This window comes from Aedes aegypti, chromosome 3, assembly GCF_002204515.2.
Source record: "Aedes aegypti strain LVP_AGWG chromosome 3, AaegL5.0 Primary Assembly, whole genome shotgun sequence".
Classification (NCBI taxonomy): Eukaryota; Metazoa; Arthropoda; class Insecta; order Diptera; family Culicidae; genus Aedes; species Aedes aegypti.
The window spans coordinates 253,604,522-253,628,176 of NC_035109.1; the positions used below are offsets into that span (position 1 = coordinate 253,604,522).

The following is a 23,655-nucleotide window of genomic DNA, read 5'->3' on the forward strand; positions in this document are numbered from 1 at the left end:
AGTGTTTGGAATTTGAATTAAAATGTTACTCCACAATTTTACAAAAAAAACAATACTAAACAAAATCAAAAGACCATTTTAATCGGCAAATCCCATTAGCTAACAGTTTAGTTTGAGGGCAAAATTTATGCCTATCAGATGCATTTTAAGCCACTTTTGTCCTTAACTGTTCAAAATATGAGTCAAAATGGTAGGTAATAAAATAGATTGGAGAAAATTTGTAAAATCCACAAAGGATAGCAATTAACTACTAAATATGGTTTACATTGAGAAATTGATAAATCTTTAACAAATTTCACATTTTATTAAGCTTAGGTTGATGGATCACTTAGATACATCTCCAAAAATTTCAAAATAGCTAAATATCTTGCTCGAAAAGATAGGAATTCAAAACTAGACCAACCTGAGATATGATTCCGAAAGGATTGATAACAGAATGTGTTCTGAAGCAAATCCGGAAATCCGGCTAGCTTATAAATAACAAAACAATTAACAAAAGTTCGTGCAAAGATATAATAATATATATGAAAAAAATCAATAATTTCCATTTTTTCGTATTTTGAAGGCCTCGGGGCCAAAGAAGCTATTGCTGTTCTCATTTTTTCTTGAAAGTTCAGAAAATTTTACGTTTACTGTCCAATTTTCAGCGATGTATGTTTTTTAGTTTTTGAGATATATTTTTTTGAAAATAAAAAATCAGTCATTTTTCATCGGCACGCACTGTAGGTCTCAGCGCATTAGATTTTTTATTTTAAAAAATATCATAACTTTTGAGCAGCTCAACCGATTTCCAATCTTTTTTTATGGAATTCAAGCTTAAGATTTCAACTTTTCAGACAAAATTGAAAAATCAGAAAAAATAAGGACTGTTCATTTTATGAAGTGGACACTTTGGACATGCAATATCTTTTTAATTTATCAATGAAATCGAAATTGGTTTTCTGTACATCGTTCGACTAATATTGTACAATGCTGTGGTAATAAAAAAGTTACCAAAATAATATGATTTCACACTAATAAGGCACAACGTTTAGAACGGTCGATTTTTGGAGGTTATCAAAATCAAGGATTATTAAAAATCGGCATGAAAATTCGACAATTTATATTTTTTACTAGTGGTCCCGGCAAACTTCGTCTTGCTATCAAGTAGGCTGTTGAAAAACGACATGGATCATCCCATACAAAATGACAGTTCCGTTCACGCTCGTTTTTCCAACTTTCCCGGTAAATATCCTGGGATTTTTATACACACAAACACGTCGGAACCCTTGACGAACAAAACGAAGGAAGAATCTTTTAAATCCGTTGACCCGTTCTGAAGCCATTTCGTGACATACAAACACCATTCCATTTTTATTTATATAGATTTTCAAAAAATGGTTGTACTTAGAAAGCATCATCAATTAGAAGCTTGCTAAAAAATATCAAGTTATTTTTGGAGAAGCAATTTTGCAGATATCATAAAATCATTTTTTATCAATTTTTTTTAAAGAAAAATATCTTAAATTTAAATGGAACTGATATGAGTAGAATTTTAAGGTTTAAAGTACGTCCAGACGGAAGTAATAATATAGTATTTATAATAAAAATAACTTACGCCTTCATAGAGTTGCTGATTTAGTCCCCACGTCATATTTTAAGCACAATAGAAAAAACAAATAGTTTATTTTCAGGAGACCACTCAAAGCACAATGACAATCATCAAGATTGGGAACACTGCTTGAATTAAATCAAATTTATTTTGCATGTATTATTTTCAGAATGTGTTATTCTGAGACTACCTATCAAAATATTTTGAGAAAAACGCTTACAGTTTGCTCTAGATCGATAAACATGCGTATATAATTTTAAAAGTATGGGATTTTTCAATAAAACGACCATAAAGAGTAAATTTGGTACCCAAGAATGCGGTTAAAACTCAAGATTTTGCTTTTTTTATACATATATAGTTTCTTTAGTAATCTAAACTAGTTTTGAACACGCTAATTACTTTACTTTTTTGCTGGTAGTAAAAAGATGGTGTATCAGCAAATTTGACCATAAGGAATAGATCACTAAAGTGACTCAGCGTCAGGAACTGATGGAATATTATTGATGTTTTTAAAAGCTCTACCTTAAGTTGAATAGTAAAGGATACCAACATACAATTTGTTCATTAAATTTAGGATTTTTTTCATGCGAAAAAAAAATGCTTAAACTTGACGAACAGTTTTTCTTAGGAGTTTTTGCAAAAACTATTTAGTTCTTCAACCGAAAGCATTTTGTAAGTTTCTGTATTTTCATAACATTGTAGAATAATAGTTGAACGATACACAGAAAACCGTTTACGATTTCATCAATAAATAAAAAATATATAGCATAAACAAGGTGTCTACTTTATAAAATGAACAGTCCTTATACAAAAATATTATGTTACATGAAAAAATATAAAAATTCTAGTTCTTGGAGAAACTTCCATTTATTTTAGTGTAAAAAACAATATTTTTTCAAAGTTTTATATTTTTTCTGAAAAGTTGAAATCTTAAGCTTTGATTCCATAAAAAAGGTTGGAAATCGGTTGAGCTATTCGAACGTTATGATTTTTTTAAAATAAAAAATCTAATGCGCTGAGACCTACAGTGCGTGCCGATGAAAAATGACTGATTTTTTATTAAAAAAAATATCTTAAAAACTAAAAAACATACATCGTTGAAAATTGGACAGTAAACGTAAAATTTTCTGAACTTTCAAGAAAAAATGAGAACAGCAATGACCCCTTTGGTCCAGAGACCTTCAAAACACGAAAAAACGGAAATTATTGTTTTTTATTTCATGTGAAAAAACAATTTTTGTGAAATTATATATAAGTCCTGAAAAGTAAAAACTTTAGCTTTCATTTTTTATATTTTTTTAAATAATTTTTTTTCTAAAATAGCGATTTTTCTGGTTACCCTTATCGAAAAATCCAAAAACACGTGTATCCTTATTTCGGATAAGAAACAAAATAGAACAGATCGGTACTCATAAAATTGTATAAATATATCGAACGTTCATATAAATAACTAGTTCTGATTTCAGTGCGCAACGTACCTTCGTGCTGTGTGTACACAAATTCTCTTTACCTAAAGCAATAAAACAGTACTTTTCAGTGCTACAAAAACAGTACTTTTCAGTGCTAAAATTCAAAACGGTACTTTTCAGTGCTACTAAAACTGTACTTTTCAGTACTATTTTTTCTACTATTGATCCCTTTACGATCCTTGTTTGGACCCGTGCCTTCGATTTTTCGTTGGACCCGTTGGCGAAAGCTAGCGGTGGTAATCCCTTTTGGACACCGTCTTGGGAAAATACCTCTTAGGCGGTCTCGTCTTCTTTCGTTTATTAATTAAACATGGTTGCAACTACAAACAAAAGGAAAGGTGAATCTCTGAATACACAACTCTCTTCCAAAAAAGTGGGATTTAAAACTGTCACTAAACGTGGCAAGAATGGAAGAAAGGACGTTTCTCCAGAATGCGAACTTTCTTCCAAAGGTAAAATGGATAATGTTGACAATTGCATCGAATTGAGCAATCAGTTCGATGCTCTAGACAGTCTCTAGCCCAGACTCTTCGATTCAAATGCAAAGAGTGCCGCCTATCGTGATTAGTTGTTCCGATTTTGGGGGATTTAGGCAGGAGATCTTGAACTCCAATAGGGGAATCAAGGTTTCCTTCCAAATCACATAGAAAGGAGACTGTCGAGTTTTGCCGGGAACTCTTAAAGATCGCGAACTTCTTCTCAAACATCTTGAAGAGAAGAAGCACAATTTTTTTAATTATGACGACAAAACTGAACGTTTGTTCAAAGTCGTCTTGAAAGGTCTCTCAAGTGAATATAAGTCACATGAAGAGATCAAAAATGAAATAAATGATTTACTTGGATTTTCCCCAGTCCAAGTAATCATTATGAAAAATAAGAACCCAATCTGGCAATGTTTGGAAAGGGCTTTCCCAAGAATATCATTTAATTCACTTCAACAAAAAAGATCTAAATAATATTAAAGCATTAGGAAAAGCTAGACTTATGTTCGATGTCCGTGTGACATGGGAACATTTCCAGAAACCTGGAGAAAATTACCAGAACCCCACTCAGTGCCGTCAGTGCCAAAAGTGGGGTCATGGTACAACAAATTTCCGCATTGATGCTAAATGCATGATTTGCGGAGGTTCTTCTCACGTTAAGGACGTCTGCCCAGTGAAGGATGATACCACCAAGTTTATATGTTCGAATTGCGGGGGCAATCATAAGTCCAATTTTTGGACTTGCCCTTCACGTGAGCGAGTCGTTGAGGCTCGTGCCAGGCAAATGAACAGTAATTCCGTTACGATAACGGTCGTTTCCGGAATCGCTTGATTAAGAATCATACCCATCAGGAAGATTAGAATCATACTCATTTACAAACTAATTTCAATCCGACGGGTAGCCGTTCGAATCTTTTAATTTCCAATGTATCTACCCAAGGAAAATCCTTTGCCGATATCGTAATAGGTAATTTGAACTCCTCCCTTTTACATACTATGAGTACTCGTTCTAATTGTTTCAAATCAAATGGAAAATCCTGCCACCACAGGAAAACTTTTACTCCACCTCGTCGTCTTCCGAATATTCTAACGGAAAATCATCTGATATGTGCCCACTTCAAGTGATATGTCTGCCTCTGATTTTAATTTTCTAACTGAACAATTTAATCTAATATTCAAAGCCACCACAATGACTGAAATACAATAAAAAATAATTTAAATATTTTAAATTGGAATGCTCGTTCCTTGAATGGTAAAGAGGACGAGCTGTTTAATTTTCTTACAACTAATAACGTGCATATAGCAGTTATTACTGAAACTTATTTAAAACCTGGATCTACACTCAAAAGAGATCCAAATTTTTTGTTTATCGTAATGATCGACTTGATGAGGCAAGTGGGGGAGTTGCAATCATCATTCATAGGCGTATAAAATATCAACTGTTTTGTCATTTGAAACTAAAGTTTTTGAAACTATAGGTGTTTCTGTTGATACACAGCTTGGTAAATTTTTACTTATTTAGCTGCCTTTTTGCCTTTTCAATGCTCTGGATAGCAAATTAATTTGCTCCAAACTGACTTGCGAAAATTGACTCGCAATAAGTCAGATTTTTTTTGTCATTGGGGACTTTAGTGCCAAACATCGGTCGTGAAATAATTCTCAAAGTAATTCCAACGGCAGTATTTTATTTGATGAGTGCTCTTACATGTTTTTCCTCCTCCAGAAATCCATTTTCGATTGATTTGGTCTAAACCGACTCTAGTCATCTTTGTAGCCAATTTGTTACTCATGCTGATTTTGATTCTGATCATGTCCCTGTTACATTTCAAATATCCCATGAAACGATTCTCAATCCTATCAGCTCCATTTTCAATTATTTTCGAGCCGACTGGAATATATATGAAACATATATGGACTCTAATCTAGATGTTAACATTTCTTCACAAACAAAACTTGATATTGACAATGCTCTTGAAACTTTAAAAAATTCCATTGTTGAAGTCAGGGGCACTGCAATTCCGAAATGTGAATTGAAATTTGAATCCGTGGTTACAGACGATGATCTTAAACTCTTGATCCGCCTTAAAAACGTGAGGAGAAAGCAATTTCAACGCACTCGCGACCCTGCTATGAAAATTATATGGCAGGATTTGCAGAAATAAATCAAGAAACGTTATGCACAATTAAGAAACAAAAATTTTGAAAATAAAATTTCTCAATTGGATTCCTGGCTCTAAGCCCTTTTGGAAGTTATCTGAAATTTTGAAAAAAACTATTATTAAAAAATTCAAAAATATGAAAGCTCCTGGTGATGATGGAATTTTCTACATCCTCATCAAGAAACTTCCAGAAAGTAGCTTATCATTCTTAGTTGATATATATATCAAATGTTTTCAATTAGCATATTTTCCTGACAAATGGAAAAATGCTAAGGTTGTTCCAATTTTAAAACCAGACAAAAATCCTCCAGAAGCCCCTAGCTTCGTCTAATCAGTTTGCTTTCCTCTATCAGTAAACTTTTTGAGAAGGTTATTTTTAATGAAAATTCATTTTTTTGCCAATGAACAGTCATGGACATTCGACCACTCATCAATTTTACGTGTAACAAATTTGATTCGTTCCAACAAATCTGAAGGCTCTTCTACTGGTCTTGCTCTTCTAGACATGGAACAAGCATTCAACAGTGTTTGGCATGAAGGTTTAATTGTAAAATTAAAAACCAATATACATTGTTAGAATATTTCAAAGTTATCTGTCAAATCGTACATTTCGAGTTAATTATCAGAACCCCAGATCTAAAAGACTTCTTGTAAGAGCTGGTGTTCCTCAAGGCAGCATTTTGGGATCAATATTATACAATATTATCACATCTGACTTACCTGAGTTACCTCAGGGATGTCAAAAATCTTTGTTTGCGGATGACACAGGCCTCTCCGCCAAAGGACGAAGCCTGCGTGTCATCTGTAGTCGATTGCAAAAAAGTTTGGATATGTTTTCTTCATACTTGCAAAAATGGAAGGTTTCTCCCAATGCTTCCAGAACTCAACTAATCATATTCCCACATAAACCAAAAGCTCTTTATTTGAAACCTTCAAGTAGACATTTTGTCACGATGAGAAGGGTTCCAGTAAATTGTTCAGATGGAATTAAGTATCTAGGGCTCATGCAAGATAAAAATTTAACTTTCAAAAATCACATTGAGGGCATTCAAGCCAAATGTAACATATCTCTATCCCCTTATTAATAAAAAATCAAAACATTGTCTTAAGAACAAGCTTTTTATGAAAAGTTAATATCTTCAAACAAATTTTCACGCCAGCCATGTTGTATGATGTACCAATATGGAATAGCTGTTTTAATACCAGGAAGAAATCGCTGCAGAGAATTCAAAATAAAATTTTCAAAATGATTCTGAAGCTTCCTCCATGGAATACATTGATGACCCGATTTTGTCAGCCCCGTTTTCAAAACATTTTTCAGCTCTCCTTCAAAAAGAGAACAAGTTATCAGAATATTTTCTTCTCTGAGTTACGCATATTCATAGTAACTTCAACAGAGTTGAATTAGATTTGGAGAAAATGTGATAGTAAAATCGTTTGCGTAAAAAGTTCTCGGTTAAAAGGTGCTGACAAAATCGGGTCAGTACTGTAGTACTAATAAGTTTCATAGAATATCCAATGTTGAAACATTGGAACAAATGTTGAAGCATTGGAACCAATGTCAAATAAAATAATTATTAACTTCAAGCAAAAATCGTTACAATCTTCTATTGCAACGATTTATGCGTTATATATTTAGGTTAATTTAGGTTAGGGGTCCAGATAGCCGTAGCGGTAAACGCGCAGCTATTCAGCAAGACCAAGCTGACGGTCGTGGGTTCGAATCCCACCGGTCGAGGATCTTTTCGGGTTGGAAATTTTCTCGACTTCCCAGGGCATAGAGTATCTTCGTTCCTGCCACACGATATAAGCATGCAAAAATGGTCTTTGGCACAGTAAGCTCTCAGTTAATAACTGTGGAAGTGCTCATAAGAACACTAAGCTGAGATGCAGGCTCTGTCCCAGTTGGGACGTAATGCCAGAAAGAAGACGATAATTAGGTTAAGTTAGGTTAGGTAAATTGATAACGTGTTTTTTTTTTTCTCTTATAATGGGAAGTATGCACTTCAACAGAAAAGTAATCGCCTATCTCGATGCGTGGAAAATTTCTTGCAAGAAATGGTCAAGAAAAGCATTTTTCTTTGATCGCAGTACGCAGTTGAAAAGAAATGTCATTTCAAATGGAGCTCACTGTAGAAAATTTCTTGACCATTTCTTTCGCAGAAATTTTTACTTTTCTTGAGCGGAACAGCATACTTAGCTTAAGCATGTGAAATCAACTCACATGTAAAAAATCTGAACTGCTACGGCAAATGAAATGTAATATGATGTTATCAAAATGTTAATAAAATCTGAAATTTGTTTTACCAAATTAGGATGATAGTGTTGTTGGATGATAGTGTCCAAACATTACATTAATTTCTTATATCTAGAACACCTAGATATAAGAAATTAATGTAATGTTTGGAATGATACTAATAAAGAAATTGAAAAAAAGAAATGCTTTCTAATTTGACGTTTACTATTACGGACCCTCCATATGATTCCCATGCTGTCTGGCTCGCTGCCGATGTGCATATTGCGGACCCACCAGGAATTGCTAATTATGGACGATCTTGTGTGATTTTATTTACAAAACTGTTTAAATATCCGTATTTATGCATCTCCGACCAAATATTTTGCCTGAAACTGCTGCCTAACAATGCAAACGAAGTTCCCCAGTGTATTTATATAGGAATAAGGTTGCTTTGAGTGTTAATTTTAGGTTTCTCTGTAAATTGTTTATCATTTTCATTTGATATCACCAAAACTTTTGAATTTGAAGTGCTAATAAAATTGGCCCGCTGCACAATATTATATTTGAGATTGTCCCCACGATTCAAAAAGTTTGAACAATCCAGGTATTCAGAAAAAAATAAATAAAAAAAAAGTCAAATGTTCGTTATGTTAAAAGTTTCTGAAAAGTATGAAGTATTGCAAATAATTTTAGAAGCTTACCGAATATAAAAAATCCTTTGCAATCTTCTACTTGGATAATGTGAAGAGCAGATGGTGAGTAGGAATTGACGGAATGCACATTTTTGTCCACGTGGAGGATGGAGGAGATTCAAAACCGAGTTTTTTATTGTCGACTATATATGGACGGCTTCTCAAAGCAAAACTTTCAACAATTCAGAAAAGTCACATTATAGTTCGAAACATCTTACGAAATGTCTGGAAAGTAACAAATAGAATGATAATCGTTTATCGAATGTTAACATAAGAATTCAAATTCTGGATGGCATTGGAATTTGTACTTTTGTGAAAATTTCATTGTTATCGATAAACAAAGAGAGTAAAAGGCAAAATTATAGCACCATTTCGGAAATAATTTCGTTGGTATTTGAAAAGCTGTACTTTCAACGCAATAACGAATGTCAATAAACCAGCAAACCGTATCATCACCACTACTGTAGCCATCAGTTTATTAAAATCACAACAACCAATCACACGAAGAAAAGCCACTGATAGGAGTCCACTACCCAGCTTATTTTTTCCACCAACTCCCACAGCTCTATGCTTCTAGCAGCAGTCGCCGGAAAAGTCACCCACTCTTGACGGGTTTGAGTTCATATTGCAGTCGACCTAGTTCATAATAGCACTAGTAGCAAGCAGCAACATACAGTAGTAGTATACCTACTCAAATGACAGACCACGCCCCCAAATACGCTTGCGCTAACGATGTGGCAATGGGCCAGGCCATTCAATGTTTCGCTATGTGTTGAATGTACATAACTGACAAGCGAGAGTAACCGAAGAGCAGTGTGATACTCTCTCACGTGAAACTCACCAACCAGCGTGCAGACCGCACGTTGTATTGTAGATAACGCGAGAGAGGAAGAGTCTCAGTGTTGGAATATGAACTCCGCAGCAGAACTGGTTTGCATCAACTGCGACAGACTTCTGGCAAGCCACGTTTTCCACCAAACCCAGCCCTCATTTGCCATGTTTCTTCCTCTGTGCATGTATATTTCCATCTCGTTCTGTCCCGTTTGCGCTCAGGCGTACTGCGGGCCCATTACCATTGCGAGGATTGATTGCATGCATCTGCGTTACAACTTCAGTACATCTCAGGTGTCAGTTGCGGAAGGACGTGATTTTCGTTTTTGCTACTGTGCATATCGCTTGCCGTCGCCACCGCCGCGAGTTAGTTAATTGTGACGACAACACAACGTTCGTGTTCTACTTTTGATCCGACCCCACCCCCTGTGCTAAGTGTATGATTTCAACCCCTCCCCTTTCCCCTAATCTGGGCACTACCGCCCTCGGTACAACCCTGTCCATGAGAGCTCCCACGTTGACGCTGGACTATTGGGGAGCCATTGCAGCGCACCTCCGTGAATGTGAGTGTGCTTAGTGTGAAGCTCTCTGTTTAGTGAACATTTTAAATGACTACCTTGGGCAACTGTCCACCGAACTGCAGTTCAGTGAGTAACATTAGATTTAGTTGCAGTTCATATGCGAGCTAGTGGAGTGTGATATCCGGTGACGTACACTGTGGATAGTGTGGATGGACCAGTCGTCATTGGGGCGATGAAGAAATACTGAATGAAACCCTTTGATTCATGATCGTGTTGTACAATTCATCGAGCTTATTAGTGTACATTAGTGTATTGTTTACTGTTAGCAAACCCATTCCGTCTAAAACGGCATTGAAAAGAAAAGTGATTTTAACGAAGAATTGCGAAAAATCTGGGAGCTGAAAACGTACACACATAATAATTGTGATAGAGCTTTTTAGTGCTTAAATGTTTACCCATGCTAATGACACTGTTAGCCTTTGTTCGTTATTGATTTGTATGGTGCAATCACCTGTAGTCGTGCAATGGATAATCCCAGCTATGGATCTTCGCACATGTCATCGCCAGCGCTAGTTGTGTTCTCCCAGGCTGCGAATGGATTAAGTGACGCGCTTCGCATTCAAAGACCATTTAATTCTCATGTAAGGGATTCGAAAAATTTATCTTTTGACTGTGCTTTATGTTGGTAATGGAGCAACATTTGGAGTGTAATGTACTATGGAATAGTATCAAGTAGCAGATGTATGTAAATGCAGAAAAAAAAAACTACATTATGCTGAATGCAACAGTAGGAAAAATGTGAAAAGAACGATACAGATCAATGGAGTACAACAGCTCAATTTAGATCCCGGGAAAACTATTCGCCGATTCGCAAAGTTATTCAGCAGGTCAAGGACATTCGGAATGCAAATAGTTTGGTTCTTCTAGTAAGCAAACAAAATTAAGGATTTCAAGCGAGTTATATCTTCTGATCAAGATAAGATAGAAAATTGGAGTCTTGAATATCCAATGATTTAAACACGAATCACTAGGAAACGAAGCGAATCAGGACGGAATCACTGAAATATGAAGTGTCCAAGACCCGCTCACATTTCCGGAACTATTGAATATGATGTTATCTGACATGATTTGTTAAATATTAAGTAGACCAGATAATCAATCCTGAATCAAACGAAGAGATTTTGACTTGAATAATTTGAATATGATGTGCGTCAGCCATGAATCACTCGCACATGAAGTAAAAAATATCCAAATCTTTAAAAAATGCATCAGGTCTGAAACACTTGACTATGCTATGGATCAGACCTGAATCACTTGAATATGATATGATTCTGATCTTATTCATTTTCACTTCCAAATGCCAAAGGCTATCTGAACAACATTATGGACATTCTATTTTATTAAATCATAAGATTTAATAACAGTCAACCCTCCATAACTTCATGTTCCATATTTCGACAAAGTGTTGAAGAACCAGAGTAAAAATTGGGTTTCTTGGCAACCTCGGAACTCATTAACGTTAGTGACATCCGGATTTCTTTGTCTGTCTGAACAGCTTTGTCGAAGACTCGAACATGCTATTTCATTAGGATCACAATACACAACTAGCTTAAAAATCTTCATTCAACATGCTGCACGGGTAGAAATCAGAATCCAAAAACAAGATTATGACTCATGAAATCATGATTCCAGCGTGTTTTCGTCTTATGAAAATACACCATGATTTGGACTCATGATATCATGAGTCAGATTGCCGTAACGCAACACACGCGTTAGATTTTTGTAGCTGATTACTCGGAATCATGATTCAAATGCCAAAAATGCTGAGTCGCGCATCCGTTTATGATCGACAAAATACAAAAAAAAGTTAAAAATAGCACGCATTGAGATTCGATCCAAGAACCTTCCGATTGTGAGCCACGTACGCTACCACTCAACCGCTTCGACATATTGAATTCAGAGTGATCGATACGAATGAGATGAAGCAAAGTGCGCCGCTTAGTGTTTTCACACTGGATGTTACGCTTATGAGGAATCATGATTATGACTCCAGGAACCATGATTTGTGATCCTGATATTATGACCTAACCAATTTATGAATTTCATGATTTGTAAATCATGTTGTGGGGATCAGATTTTTATCCGTGTGAGTACCGTCACCTAGTGACAAAATTACGAGCTAAACTGTTTGCCTTTCGGATTACCTTGACCACTTGCCAAAAACTTGAACATTCCACCACCATTTGACCACTTTGCCAAAAACTTGAACATTCTTCCTTATCAAAAATATGAGATAGAACTTGTATGAAGTTTAAAATATATAAATCAATCTGTTTTCCAGATGGTCTGGGTTCTGCTAAACCGCACCAAACGCCAATTTTTTTCAAAAATGACTTATTTACAGTAGAGGATTCAGATTATCATAACCTATCTACATTTAAGATATCGAATCATTTGAACCACCCCTCGTTGAGTAAATTCAAAATTTTCCTCTAGCAGGATATGTAAAACTGAAATTGTATCCAACCAGAGCGAACCATAAACCTTAGCTTGTGATTGGAGGTAATTTAGTACTCTGATTAAAGACAACATTTTTTTAAATTCTTCCTCAAATATTGCTAAGCGGCCATTCCGGACAACATACAGTAAAAACACCATCGGATTTTAATATGTCATGTAAGTTAACGGCTTTGTAAAATACAGTATTGTTTCGGTGGTGCTGATCTAATGTCATTGAAATTTTGTTCAGTCACACCGCACCAAGTATCATTTATATAAAAATCGTATTTTTGTATGAAAAAAAGATATCAACATTTGCTAAACGTTTGCCTTCGCTTTATATACACTACCCGTCATAAATACGGACTCACTCAAATAAGTATTGCAACACACAGCTGAATATTGAATCACCCTGGAAAGCATCACCTCAAAACAGGTAATTTCACATTGCTATATCTCGAGATCCTTACGACTTACAAAGAAGCGATCTTCAGCAAAGTTGTTCAGGGGATCAAGGACATCCGGAAAGCGAACAGTTCAGTTCGCGATTTTGCCGCTAGGTGGCGCTAGTGAGCATTTAAAATTGAGCATTTTGAACTAGTTCTAGCTTGTGATCCATAAGAGATAGAAAGTTCGGGTCTTCGGCAAAGTTGCTCAGGGGTTCAAGGACATCCGGAAAGCGAACAGTTTAGTTCGCGATTTTGCCGCTGGGTGGCGCTAGTGAGCATTTCATACTAGTTCTAGCTTGTGATCCATAAGAGATAGAAAGTTCGGGTCTTCGGCAAAGTTGCTCAGGGGTTCAAGGACACCCGGAAAGCAAACAGATTAGTTCACGATTTTGCCGCTAGGTGGCGCAAGTGAGCAAGTAAAATTGAGCATTTCAAACTATGCACTTTCAGACCTGCAGCTTTTGAATATAAAGCGAATCAAACCTGAATCACTTGAATATGGATCGGCGAAATCTACAACCTAACTGTTTGTCTTCCAGATGTACTTGGCCTTCTTAACAACTTCGCCGAAGTCTCGAACTTTCTATCTCTTATGGATCACAAGCTAGAACTAGTTCAAAATGCTCAATTTTACATGCTCACTAGTGCCACCTAACGGCAAAATCGCGAACTAAACTGATCGCTTTCCGGATGTCCTTGAACCCCTGAGCAACTTTGCCGAAGACCCGAACTTTCTATCTCTTATGGATCACAAGCTAGAACTAGTTCAAAATGCTCAATTTTACATGCTCACTAGTGCCACCTAACGGAAAAATCGTTAACTAAACTGATCGCTTTCCGGATGTCCTTGAACCCCTGAGCAACTTTGCCGAAGACCCGAACTTTCTATCTCTTATGGATCACAAGCTAGAACTAGTTCAAAATGCTCAATTTTACATGCCCACTAGCGCCACCTAACGGCAAAATCGCGAACTGAACTGTTCGCTTTCCGCATGTCCTTGAACCCCTGAGCAACTTTGCCGAAGACCCGAACTTTCTATCTCTTATGGATCACAAGCTAGAACTAGTTCAAAATGCTCAATTTTACATGCCCACTAGCGCCACCTAGCGGCAAAATCTCGAACTAAACTGATCGCTTTCCGGATGTCCTTGAACCCCTGAGCAACTTTGCTGAAGATCGCTTCTTTGCAAGTCGTAAGGATCTCGAGATATAGCAATGTGAATTAACCTGTTTTGAGGTGATGCTAAACTTTTCGGGAGTGATTCAATATTCAGCTGAGTGTTGCAATACTTATTTCAGTGAGTCCGTATTTATGACGGGTAGTGTATAATATGTCGATGGGTCCATGCAGGAGCCGAGATAAAAAACAAGACATTTAAATTTGATGTTGTCTGAATAATTTGGAAGCACTTGGTGCGCTTTAGCTGTTCAGACAATAACGTTTTCACCTGTTTTCATCATCAAGCCTCCTTAATCAGATCGCGCACAGCTTATTTCGAGTTATTCCCTCTCAATTCAACAGTTCAAAATGACCGATAGGTAGCACGCCTAATCACCACTCGAAGGACACGAGTTCGAATCCCGATTAATATTTTTTAGGGACAAGGTAGTCATATAAAATCAATCAAGTCAGGGAGTCATATAAAATCAATCAACTTTCAGCTTTTATAACTATTTTTGAACAATAAAGCACAATCAGTTTCATGTGCAACGGGAATGATGAAATGCATGCCATTCCTGGTATCCACTTCACATAAATAATCGTGAACTTGTTCAACCAAAGTGTGCTAAATGCGAGTAACTTGGTGCGCTCTGGCAGAACAAATTCATGGTTTTCTTCGATCGTCACAATCTTTAAATACATCATTATTGTCTTTTCAAATCTTTGGATGCGTGAGGGACTTGGTTCAATAACTCTTCTGTTGAAATAGATAATCCATCAAGAGAAAGTTGGTAGAATACGTTAGAATACGAATTGGCTTGTACCAATTCATACCACTACATTGTGGCCAGTTCTATGGAAAATTACAAATCTTTTCCGTTCATAGTGCATAAACATTTGTGACAAGCAGTCCAACATGCATGGCAATGACATGAACCCTTTTTTTTTTTTCTCCTGTGTTCCTGGAAATCATGAAACACGTTCAGCCATACCGAACTGAAAACCATTTTCTTCAATTTTTGTGCAGCCAGAGCGAACTGAGTACCTCTTGATTTGAAATCAAATCTAATTAAATGGAAAATATTTGATGATTTTTTTAAATATTCTAACTTGAGTTACTTATTGGACCCTGTTAGTCATTTGTGAACGGTGACATTTTCAAATGAGTCATTTGCGATTTATTCGCAGATGAGTGAACTTTAAAGTTAAATATCTCAGAATAATGCTTTTGGCACTTGGTGCGGTATAGCAGAACCCCGACCAGATATCCTTGACTTTCTGAAAAACTTTACCGAAGACTCGAGCTCTCAATTTCATCTGATTCCCAAGATAGGAATTGTTTGATTAAATATGCTTACTAGCGCTACCTAACAGTAAAATTACGAACCAACCGGTTTGCTTTTCGGATGTCCCTGACTTTTTGAACAACTTTTCCGAAGACCGAAGACTCGATCTTTCTATCTTATTTGGATCAAAAGATAAAACTAGTTAAGAATGCACAATTTCATATGCTCACTAGCGCCACCTATCAGCAAAATTTAGTACCAAACTGTTTGCAATTTGGAAGTCCATGAACTTGATCAACTTTGTCGAAGACTCGAACTTTCTATCTTATCTATCACTAGCGCCACCTAGCGGCCAAATTTTGAATCAAATTACCAGTTTTCCTGATGTCCATGACATTCTGAATAACTTTGCCGAAGACTCGAACTTTCTATCTCAGGTAGATCAGAAGATAGAACATGCTTAAAATGTTCAATTTTACATGCCCTCTAGCGGCAAAATTGCAACAACTTTGCTAAAGACCGCACCATTATAGATCATCAGCACTTCGAGACATACCATCATGAATGTTCCTGTCTTGAGGTGACGCTAAACTTTTCAGGGTGAGTCAATATTCAGTCAATATGTTGCAATACTTGTTAAAGCAAGTCCGTATTTATGACGGATAGTGTATTTGGCTTATGGACATTTGACTAAAGCTTAGGTTTGTCTTCTTAGAATAGAAGGCTGTTCTTTATATTTATACTGTTCTAATATTTAGTTGTACTTAGCTGACAATATTTCATACTTTGAAATTTGCCGTCATTTGATAATAGGCTGTTCCTTCACTTTGTTTTGCACTACTACTCAATGATGCCTTATTCGGCAAAACGTCCTTATGCCATATGTCCATTTGATTAAACGTAATTTTATTCTTTATACTTAGTGACAGTAGCTACTGCTACAGTGAGTCCATTGATCGCTGGAATCTATTATATCTTGCACTACATAATTAAGGGGGCAGGATCCGTCATTGATTTCGAATTTTCAAAAGCAGTTTTTCCGTTCACAATCAAGAAAATTCACAGGAAGATATGTTCACTGTATTCTGATCTCCAACCGAGACACAGTGAACACATTTTCATCGAATAGTTTTCAGTTTTGAACAGAAAAACTGCTTTTGAAGTTTCGATGATGACGATGATTACGATGACGAAGCGTTGATCGTTAAACCTCGAGTATGTACATTAAGGCTAAGTAGCCCGTCATTCGTTTTGGCAACAATGATGACTTTTCAGTTTTGATTTCAAATTAATAAAACTCAGTTTTGATAGTTTATATTGACTTGAAAATGTATCACTGTATGCGCCAACATGCATAAAGTATGCTGATACTTTTTCAGCTGTGTCAGTGCAAAACCAACTAATTTTCTTTGATTCGAAATCGTGAGATGAATTAGCAACAATCATCAACGACGCGTACAAATTCTACGAAGTTGTCATTAATTTAATTTTAAAGATAATGGTGCTAAAAGTTTTAAAATCGGTTGAAAAATAACAAAGTTATGTTTACTTCACTGAAAGTCATTTTTTATAACTTGAAAATTCACCTTCAAGACGCTTGCGCCATCTCTAAATATTAATATTTTTGGCTCAGATTTTGAGGTTTCTCTTTTAATGTGATTTGCATTCAGTAGAGCACACGAATTTTTGGGTTTAAGAACTTTTGAAAAATAAGCCGCACCCTAATGTACATGCTTTTAACAGACAACCTGTAACCAGTGTCCTGCAAACCTGTATGAATTTATTATTCTCATGCAGTTTAATTAATTTGTCCACACGTAATTCTTATCAAAAAAATTAAAATATCGTTGCCTTAATCCATGGTAATTTGATCAGTTTTTTGAATATTTCTAAAATAGTTTGCAAGATTATATTTTCAAGGCAAGTACTGGCACTCAAACCTTATGACTTCTCTTCTTCTTCTTTCTGGCGTTACGTCCCCACTGGGACAGAGCCTGCTTCTCAGCTTAGTGTTCTTATGAGCACTTCCACAGTTATTAACTGAGAGCTTACTATGCCAATGACCATTTTTGCATGTGTATATCGTGTGGCAAGTACGAAGATACTCTATGCCCTGGGAAGTCGAGAAAATTTCCAATCCGAAAAGATCCTCGACCGGTGGGATTCGAACCCACAACCCTCAGCTTGGTCATGCTGAATAGCTGCGCGTTTACCGCTTCGGCTATCTGGGCCCCGACTATATACCTTATGACTATATTTTGTATTTTTTTTTCTGAAAGTTGAGGTCATGTTTTAAATGAATAATATAAGAATATTTTTTATTGGGTTACATTTAACAATTATGTTAACAATGCTCGAAAATATGTAAAATAACCTTACAAACATGACAATCTTTTACAAGTATCTTAAAATCACCCCACAGTTATGTATCAGTGTTACGAAAAAATGCCAAAACGTATGCTTTCACTAACAAATCATTCATTTACATCGCAGATGAATTGCTGTTATAGTGTCTTAAATGTAATATTGGTCGGTTTGATCCATAATGAGAACTGCATCTTTGAAATGAACGACTGCTGAAATTTCTTTCGAAATCGACAAATTTCCGTGAATAACCGCAAATTTATAGCAATTAACAACTATATTTTGCGATGCTAGGAATGTAATTCAGTTTGTTTAGTGTTATCATAATTTTTAATCATATCTTGTACTGGAAACTGACCCATAGTTGCTTTGTATGAACCCTTAAAAGCCCGGGACGTACCTTCAATTTTCAAATGGCCATTATTTGGAGACTGCTAGATTAATTAATTTAAAATAAATTCTAAAGTTGATGCGGTTAGTTGGTCTTGCAATCCTTGGGTGGGACATCTCCCCTGACCCCTCTCCTTTTTCTGGACAAATAAAAAAGCATGGACACGAGGGTATTATTTGGATTCCAATGGTTATTCTTATAACAGAACGCTCAGTTTAGAGTGGGTTTTTGAACAAAATGTTACTTTTGCCTTTTGAGGACCTGGCCACAATGGAGCCGGACAGAAGATCCGGATTATAGTTTCATGGGGCCGTGTTTGATGTGACTTAGAAACTTTATCATGCAACACAACAATTTTCATCTACGCAATGAAATATGTTCATTGGGACACCAAATAACACATTATATTATAAATGGTCACATTGGAACCGGTTCCGGATGTTTCGGATCATGGTTCTATGAGATCGTATTCGATGTTACTTAGAAATCACATCATGCAACACATCAATTCACATCTCACACTTTGACAGAAATGTCTGTTTCCGCGAATCTCTTTTATGAAGGATCACTAGTTTCTAAGTACAGGTCGGACTCGATTGTACTGCAAAACTAAATTATCTCAAAATTAAACATAAAAACTGAAAAACAAGAATATCAAAGAATATATTCCGGATAATCGAGTCTAAAATTCCGGATAATCGAATGCCGGATAATCGAGTCACCTGATAATCGAAAAATCCGGAACATCCAGAACAAGTTCTATGGCCATGTGTTTTTGGTGTTCCATTGAACATATTTCATTGCATGGATGTGAATGTGGCCAAGTGTTATTTGGTGTTCCATTGAACATATTTCATTGCATGGATGTGAATTGATGTATTGCATGATATGGTTTCTATGTAATATCTAACATGACACCATAGAACCATCATCCGGAACATCCGAAACCGGTTCCAGTGTTGTTATTGATAATATAAAGTGTAAATTGGCGTTGCAATGAACATCTTGCATTGCGTAGATGTGATTTGATGTGTCGCATGATATGGTTGCTAAGATATCAAACATGACACCATGAAATCGCAATCCGGACCGTCCGGAACCGGTTCCAATGTGGCTATTGATAATATAAAGTGTTATTTGGCGTTCCAATGAACATATTCCATGGATGTGAATTGATGTATCGCACAATATGGTTTCTAAGTAACATCAAACTCGACTCCATGTAACCATAATCCGGAACATCCGGTACCGATTCCATTGAGACCAGGTCCTCAAACGGCAAAACTAACATTTTGTTCAAAACCCCACTCTAAATTGAGCGTTTTGTTACAATAAGATAAACAATTGGAATCAGAAAAAATACCCTAGTGTCCACGCTTATTTAGTAACCCAGTAAAGGGGCAGGGGTCAGGGGGATTTCCCACCCAAAGATTGTAAGACCAACTAATCGCATTATCCTTTGAATTTATTTCAAATTAAAGGTACGGATCGGATTGAAAATGTAAGGTACGGATCGGGCTTTTGAGGTTTAAAATGAGAACAACCTAAATCATGAAATACACAATTTCCAATGTTAATTCTGCATTCTTTATTGTAATTGATTGCACAGCGTAACAAAAATGACATTTTTGCTTGTCTCGAGGATCAAATTATGTGTCTCTAGTAGATTTTGGGTCGCTGAATTTGATGCCGTTCTCAGAAATGTTCCAGCACGTCACAATTTTTAGCTACAGGTCGCCAAAGTTGTATAAAACACAGGTTTTATCAATGTTTACATGAAATTTAAAGTATAATTTATTAAACATTTTTGTGATTTAATCCACCAATCATGCAAAATAGAACTTGAACTTTCAATTTTGATATAATTTGATTGTAAATTTTGCCATTAAATTCAATTTAAATCGATTTTTTCAACATGCTTGCAGTCTCCATATAAAATTCTTCGTTTTTCTTATATGGCATAAGACAATACTTTTCAGAACCACCAAAAAATAACATTTTACCAACGGAAGAATTATGAGCTTCGTTGAAAAGTATTGTTTAACACATGAAGTTTGAATTTTGTGACAAGCTAAGTAAATAAATTGCCATACAAGTTAGAAAACTTGTATGCAAGTTGGCTGAAATCGTCAAATTTAGCATTTTCAACAGTCAATATCTCAAAAACTAGACGTGCTATGATATTTTTGAAATCGGCAATGGATTCAGCAACCCCTAATTGAGTAAATAGTGGTATTTTGGTGCTTGAGACAAAAACGTGTTTCGCAGTGTTGTAATTTGTTTGAATTGTAGAACTAGACGACATACCGTTATCCGGAATAACATTGATCAACTTTTAGAATATTTCCTATAATTTTCATTTGAAAATGCAAATGTTGTCTTATTTTAAATTACATAAAAGTACTGGCTCCTATAGCTAAATCTTGTTTTCTGAAGGTTTTAATCATGATTAAAAAAGTGTAAGGCGACTTTTTTACTTAGTTGATAACAGATGGGGTAACATTGATCGCATATGCAAAAAATATTCGTTAGTATTGAGAATACCGTTACTTACTAAAAGCATAGCCCGAAAGTATTGGTCAAACTCTTACAAGTCATTTGCTTTTCGGTTATTCTAAAATTAAAAACACCTCGAATCGCAGCCTAAATGTAGACATTTGTCCAACGAAATCTTGCATTGATTTTAGTAATTTTATGGTTTTGCTGAATTGATTGATTTTGACAGCGGAGTCAAGGAAATTTCCATCACGAAGAGATCCTGGACCGACCGAGAATCGAACCCAGACACCTTTATCATGGCTTTGCTTTGTTGCCGCGGACTCTAACCACTCGGATGAGGACCAAATTTTCGTTAAAACTTTTATTTTTACAGATTGATGAATATTAGAAAGAGAAGCACCATCAATGTATTAAAAATATTTCAACGAAAAATGTTGATTCAAATTTTTCACGAATCCGGCAAATGTCTCAGGAGCCTGACCACTTAGAAAGATGGCGTCTTCGACAAAGTTGTTAAACAATTGAAGGACTATTATTGATCGAGCTAATTGATTCAAAATTTTACCACAAGGTGGCACTATTGCGCATGAATGTTTTGCAGATATCTCAGAATCCTGACCAGTTATATAGATGACGTTTTTGGCAAAGTTGTTTAATAAGTCAAGGGCAATCATTTATCGAGCTAGTTGATTCTTATTCGTTTCAACAAGTGGCGCCAGGGGCCCAGATAGCCGTAGCGGTAAACGCGCAGCTATTCAGAAAGACCAAGCTGAGGGTCGTGGGTTCAAATCCCACCGGTCGAGGATCTTTTCGGGTTGGAAATTTTCTCGACTTCCCAGGGCATAAAGTATCATCGTACCTGCCACACGATATACGCATGTAAAAATGGTCATTGGCATAGTAAGCTCTCAGTTAATAACTGTGGAAGTGCTCACAAGAACACTAATCTGAGAAGCAGGCTCTGTCCCAGCTGGACGTAACGCCAGAAAGAAGAAGGTGGCGCCAGTTAACATGGAAAACTTGTGTTGCAAATATCTAAGAAGCCAGAGGGCACCTAGAAAGATGGCGTCTTCGCCGAAGCTGCCATCTTTCTAAATGCTCAAGATCATGAAATATTCGCGAAACATAAGCTTCATGCTCACTAGTGCCGCCAGGTAGTGAAATCTCGAATTTCTTGGCTGATGATAGCCCTTGAGCTATTGAACAACTTTGCCGAAGACGCCATCTTTCTAATTGGTCAGTATCCTGTGATGCTCACTAGTGTCACCTGGTGGCAAAATTTTCAGTCTACTAGACCAATCAATGGTTATCCTTAACTTACTGAACAACTTTGTCGAAGAAATCATCCTTCTAAATCCTGAAATATCCACAAAGCAAAAGTTTCATGCTCACTGGCGTCACCTGGTGGCAAAATCTTGAATTTAAACAGTATAATTTTAGGGGCCCAGATAGCCATAGCGGTAAACGCGCAGCTATTCAGCATGACCATGCTGAGGGTCGTGGGTTCGAACCCCGCTGGTCGAGGATCTTTTCGTAAAGGAAATTTTCTCGATTCCCAGGGCATAGAGTATCTTCGTACCTGCCACACGATATACACATGCAAAAATGGTCAATCGGCAAAGAAAGCTCTCAGTTAATAACTGTGGAAGATGAACACTAATCTGAGAAGCAGGCTTTGTCCCAGTTGGGACGTAACGCAGGAAAGAAGAATTTTTGTAACGTGCAAACATTAATTTGGGAACATAAATACCATTTTGCCACGCCACTACAAATCCGAATCTAAAGCTTCATAAGTCTTGGTTGAATTGTTATGAATCCACTGTAAATAAAAATTAACGTGAGTTTTACTCAAATTTGAATACCACGGACATAAAGTACACGAATCCATTTCGTTAAACAGTCGCACAGTAACAACTGCATTGACCAAGGGAAAATATTGGCATCAAACTGTAGAGATCATTTGAAGAGAAATACATAATTAGTCAAACGGTTTAAGAGCATCCCTTGTGTCCTGTCAAAGATAATTGTTCACTAATGTTCGATAAATTATCAAGATTAACTCGATTTATTTTATTAAGGCTCAAGTATCCATCATTTAATCATCAGCAATCATCAAGAATGAAAAACCAGTGTTTTCGTTCAAATTCAAAGAAAGCCTCATGAAAATCTATCACTGCCCTACAGATAGCAAGTGCAATGCAATGATAGATTTTCATGAGCATTGCTTCAATTTTGAGCAAAAAAACTGGTTTTGAAAATTTGTAAAACGATGATGGGTATTTTCGTCTTAATAGGTTCTCATCAATGAATGATCGAATCATAGGATTCAATCCTCCTATACCAGTGCTTCCCGAACTTTTTCAACTTTCGCCCCCTTGAGACCAATAGTTATTTGAAATCGCCCCCCTGATATGTGAATTCAATATTTTAATTTAATGTAATTTAATTTAATATGTACATTTTAAAATATTTTTCTTAAATATCGATAACCCCCAATTATTAGGAATAATTTGCTGGACTGCAATATATAATAGAAATTTCCACAATATTTTGCGTGCATTACAGGCTACTGAATCAGTTTTCGATACAAGTTCGGCCCAGTTTAAACAATTTAAATGTAATATATACGAATGCGATAACTTGTGGCGTACTTGGGGGATGATTCGTAAATTGTGATTTTATACTGATTTATCCGCTATTTCTAAAATTACTGCACTAATGTTTGATGTTTCTGGGAACGCTTTTTATGTAATAAAAAAAAATACTGAAAAAGTATATGGAAATCCAGAATGTTTTCTACCCATTTTTCAATAATACAATGATGGTATTTTTTGTAACACCAATTAAACCTAGATTTTTTTTAATTACTGATGGTTCAAATTTGACGCATCTCTGATATGTCTTCAAATTCTTCAAATTCTTCAAATTTTTGTCTGTAAAATTTTTCAACAATTGTGCTTCAAAATGATTTATGCCATAAGAAATGATAAGAACTAGTATAGTCGAAATTTAGAAATGGGTAC

At 36.0% G+C, this 23,655-nt stretch overlaps 1 protein-coding gene across 4 annotated transcripts in view; it reads left to right on the plus strand.

Moving 5' to 3' along the window:
* The first annotated feature begins 9,732 nt into the window (after positions 1-9,732).
* Positions 9,733-23,655, plus strand: part of LOC5563917 (protein Teyrha-meyrha) — a 112,719-nt gene continuing 98,796 nt past the window's right edge. For 3 of the 4 annotated variants that reach the window (XR_002501644.1, XM_021851415.1, XM_001648185.2), the window contains exon 1: positions 9,733-10,622. Coding sequence is in view for 3 of the 4 variants with exons in the window: in XM_021851415.1 (XP_021707107.1) it covers positions 10,506-10,622 (117 nt within the window). In the remaining variant the exon portion in view is untranslated. The remainder of the gene's footprint in view (positions 10,623-23,655) is intronic. The other variant, XM_021851416.1, reaches the window with a different exon arrangement.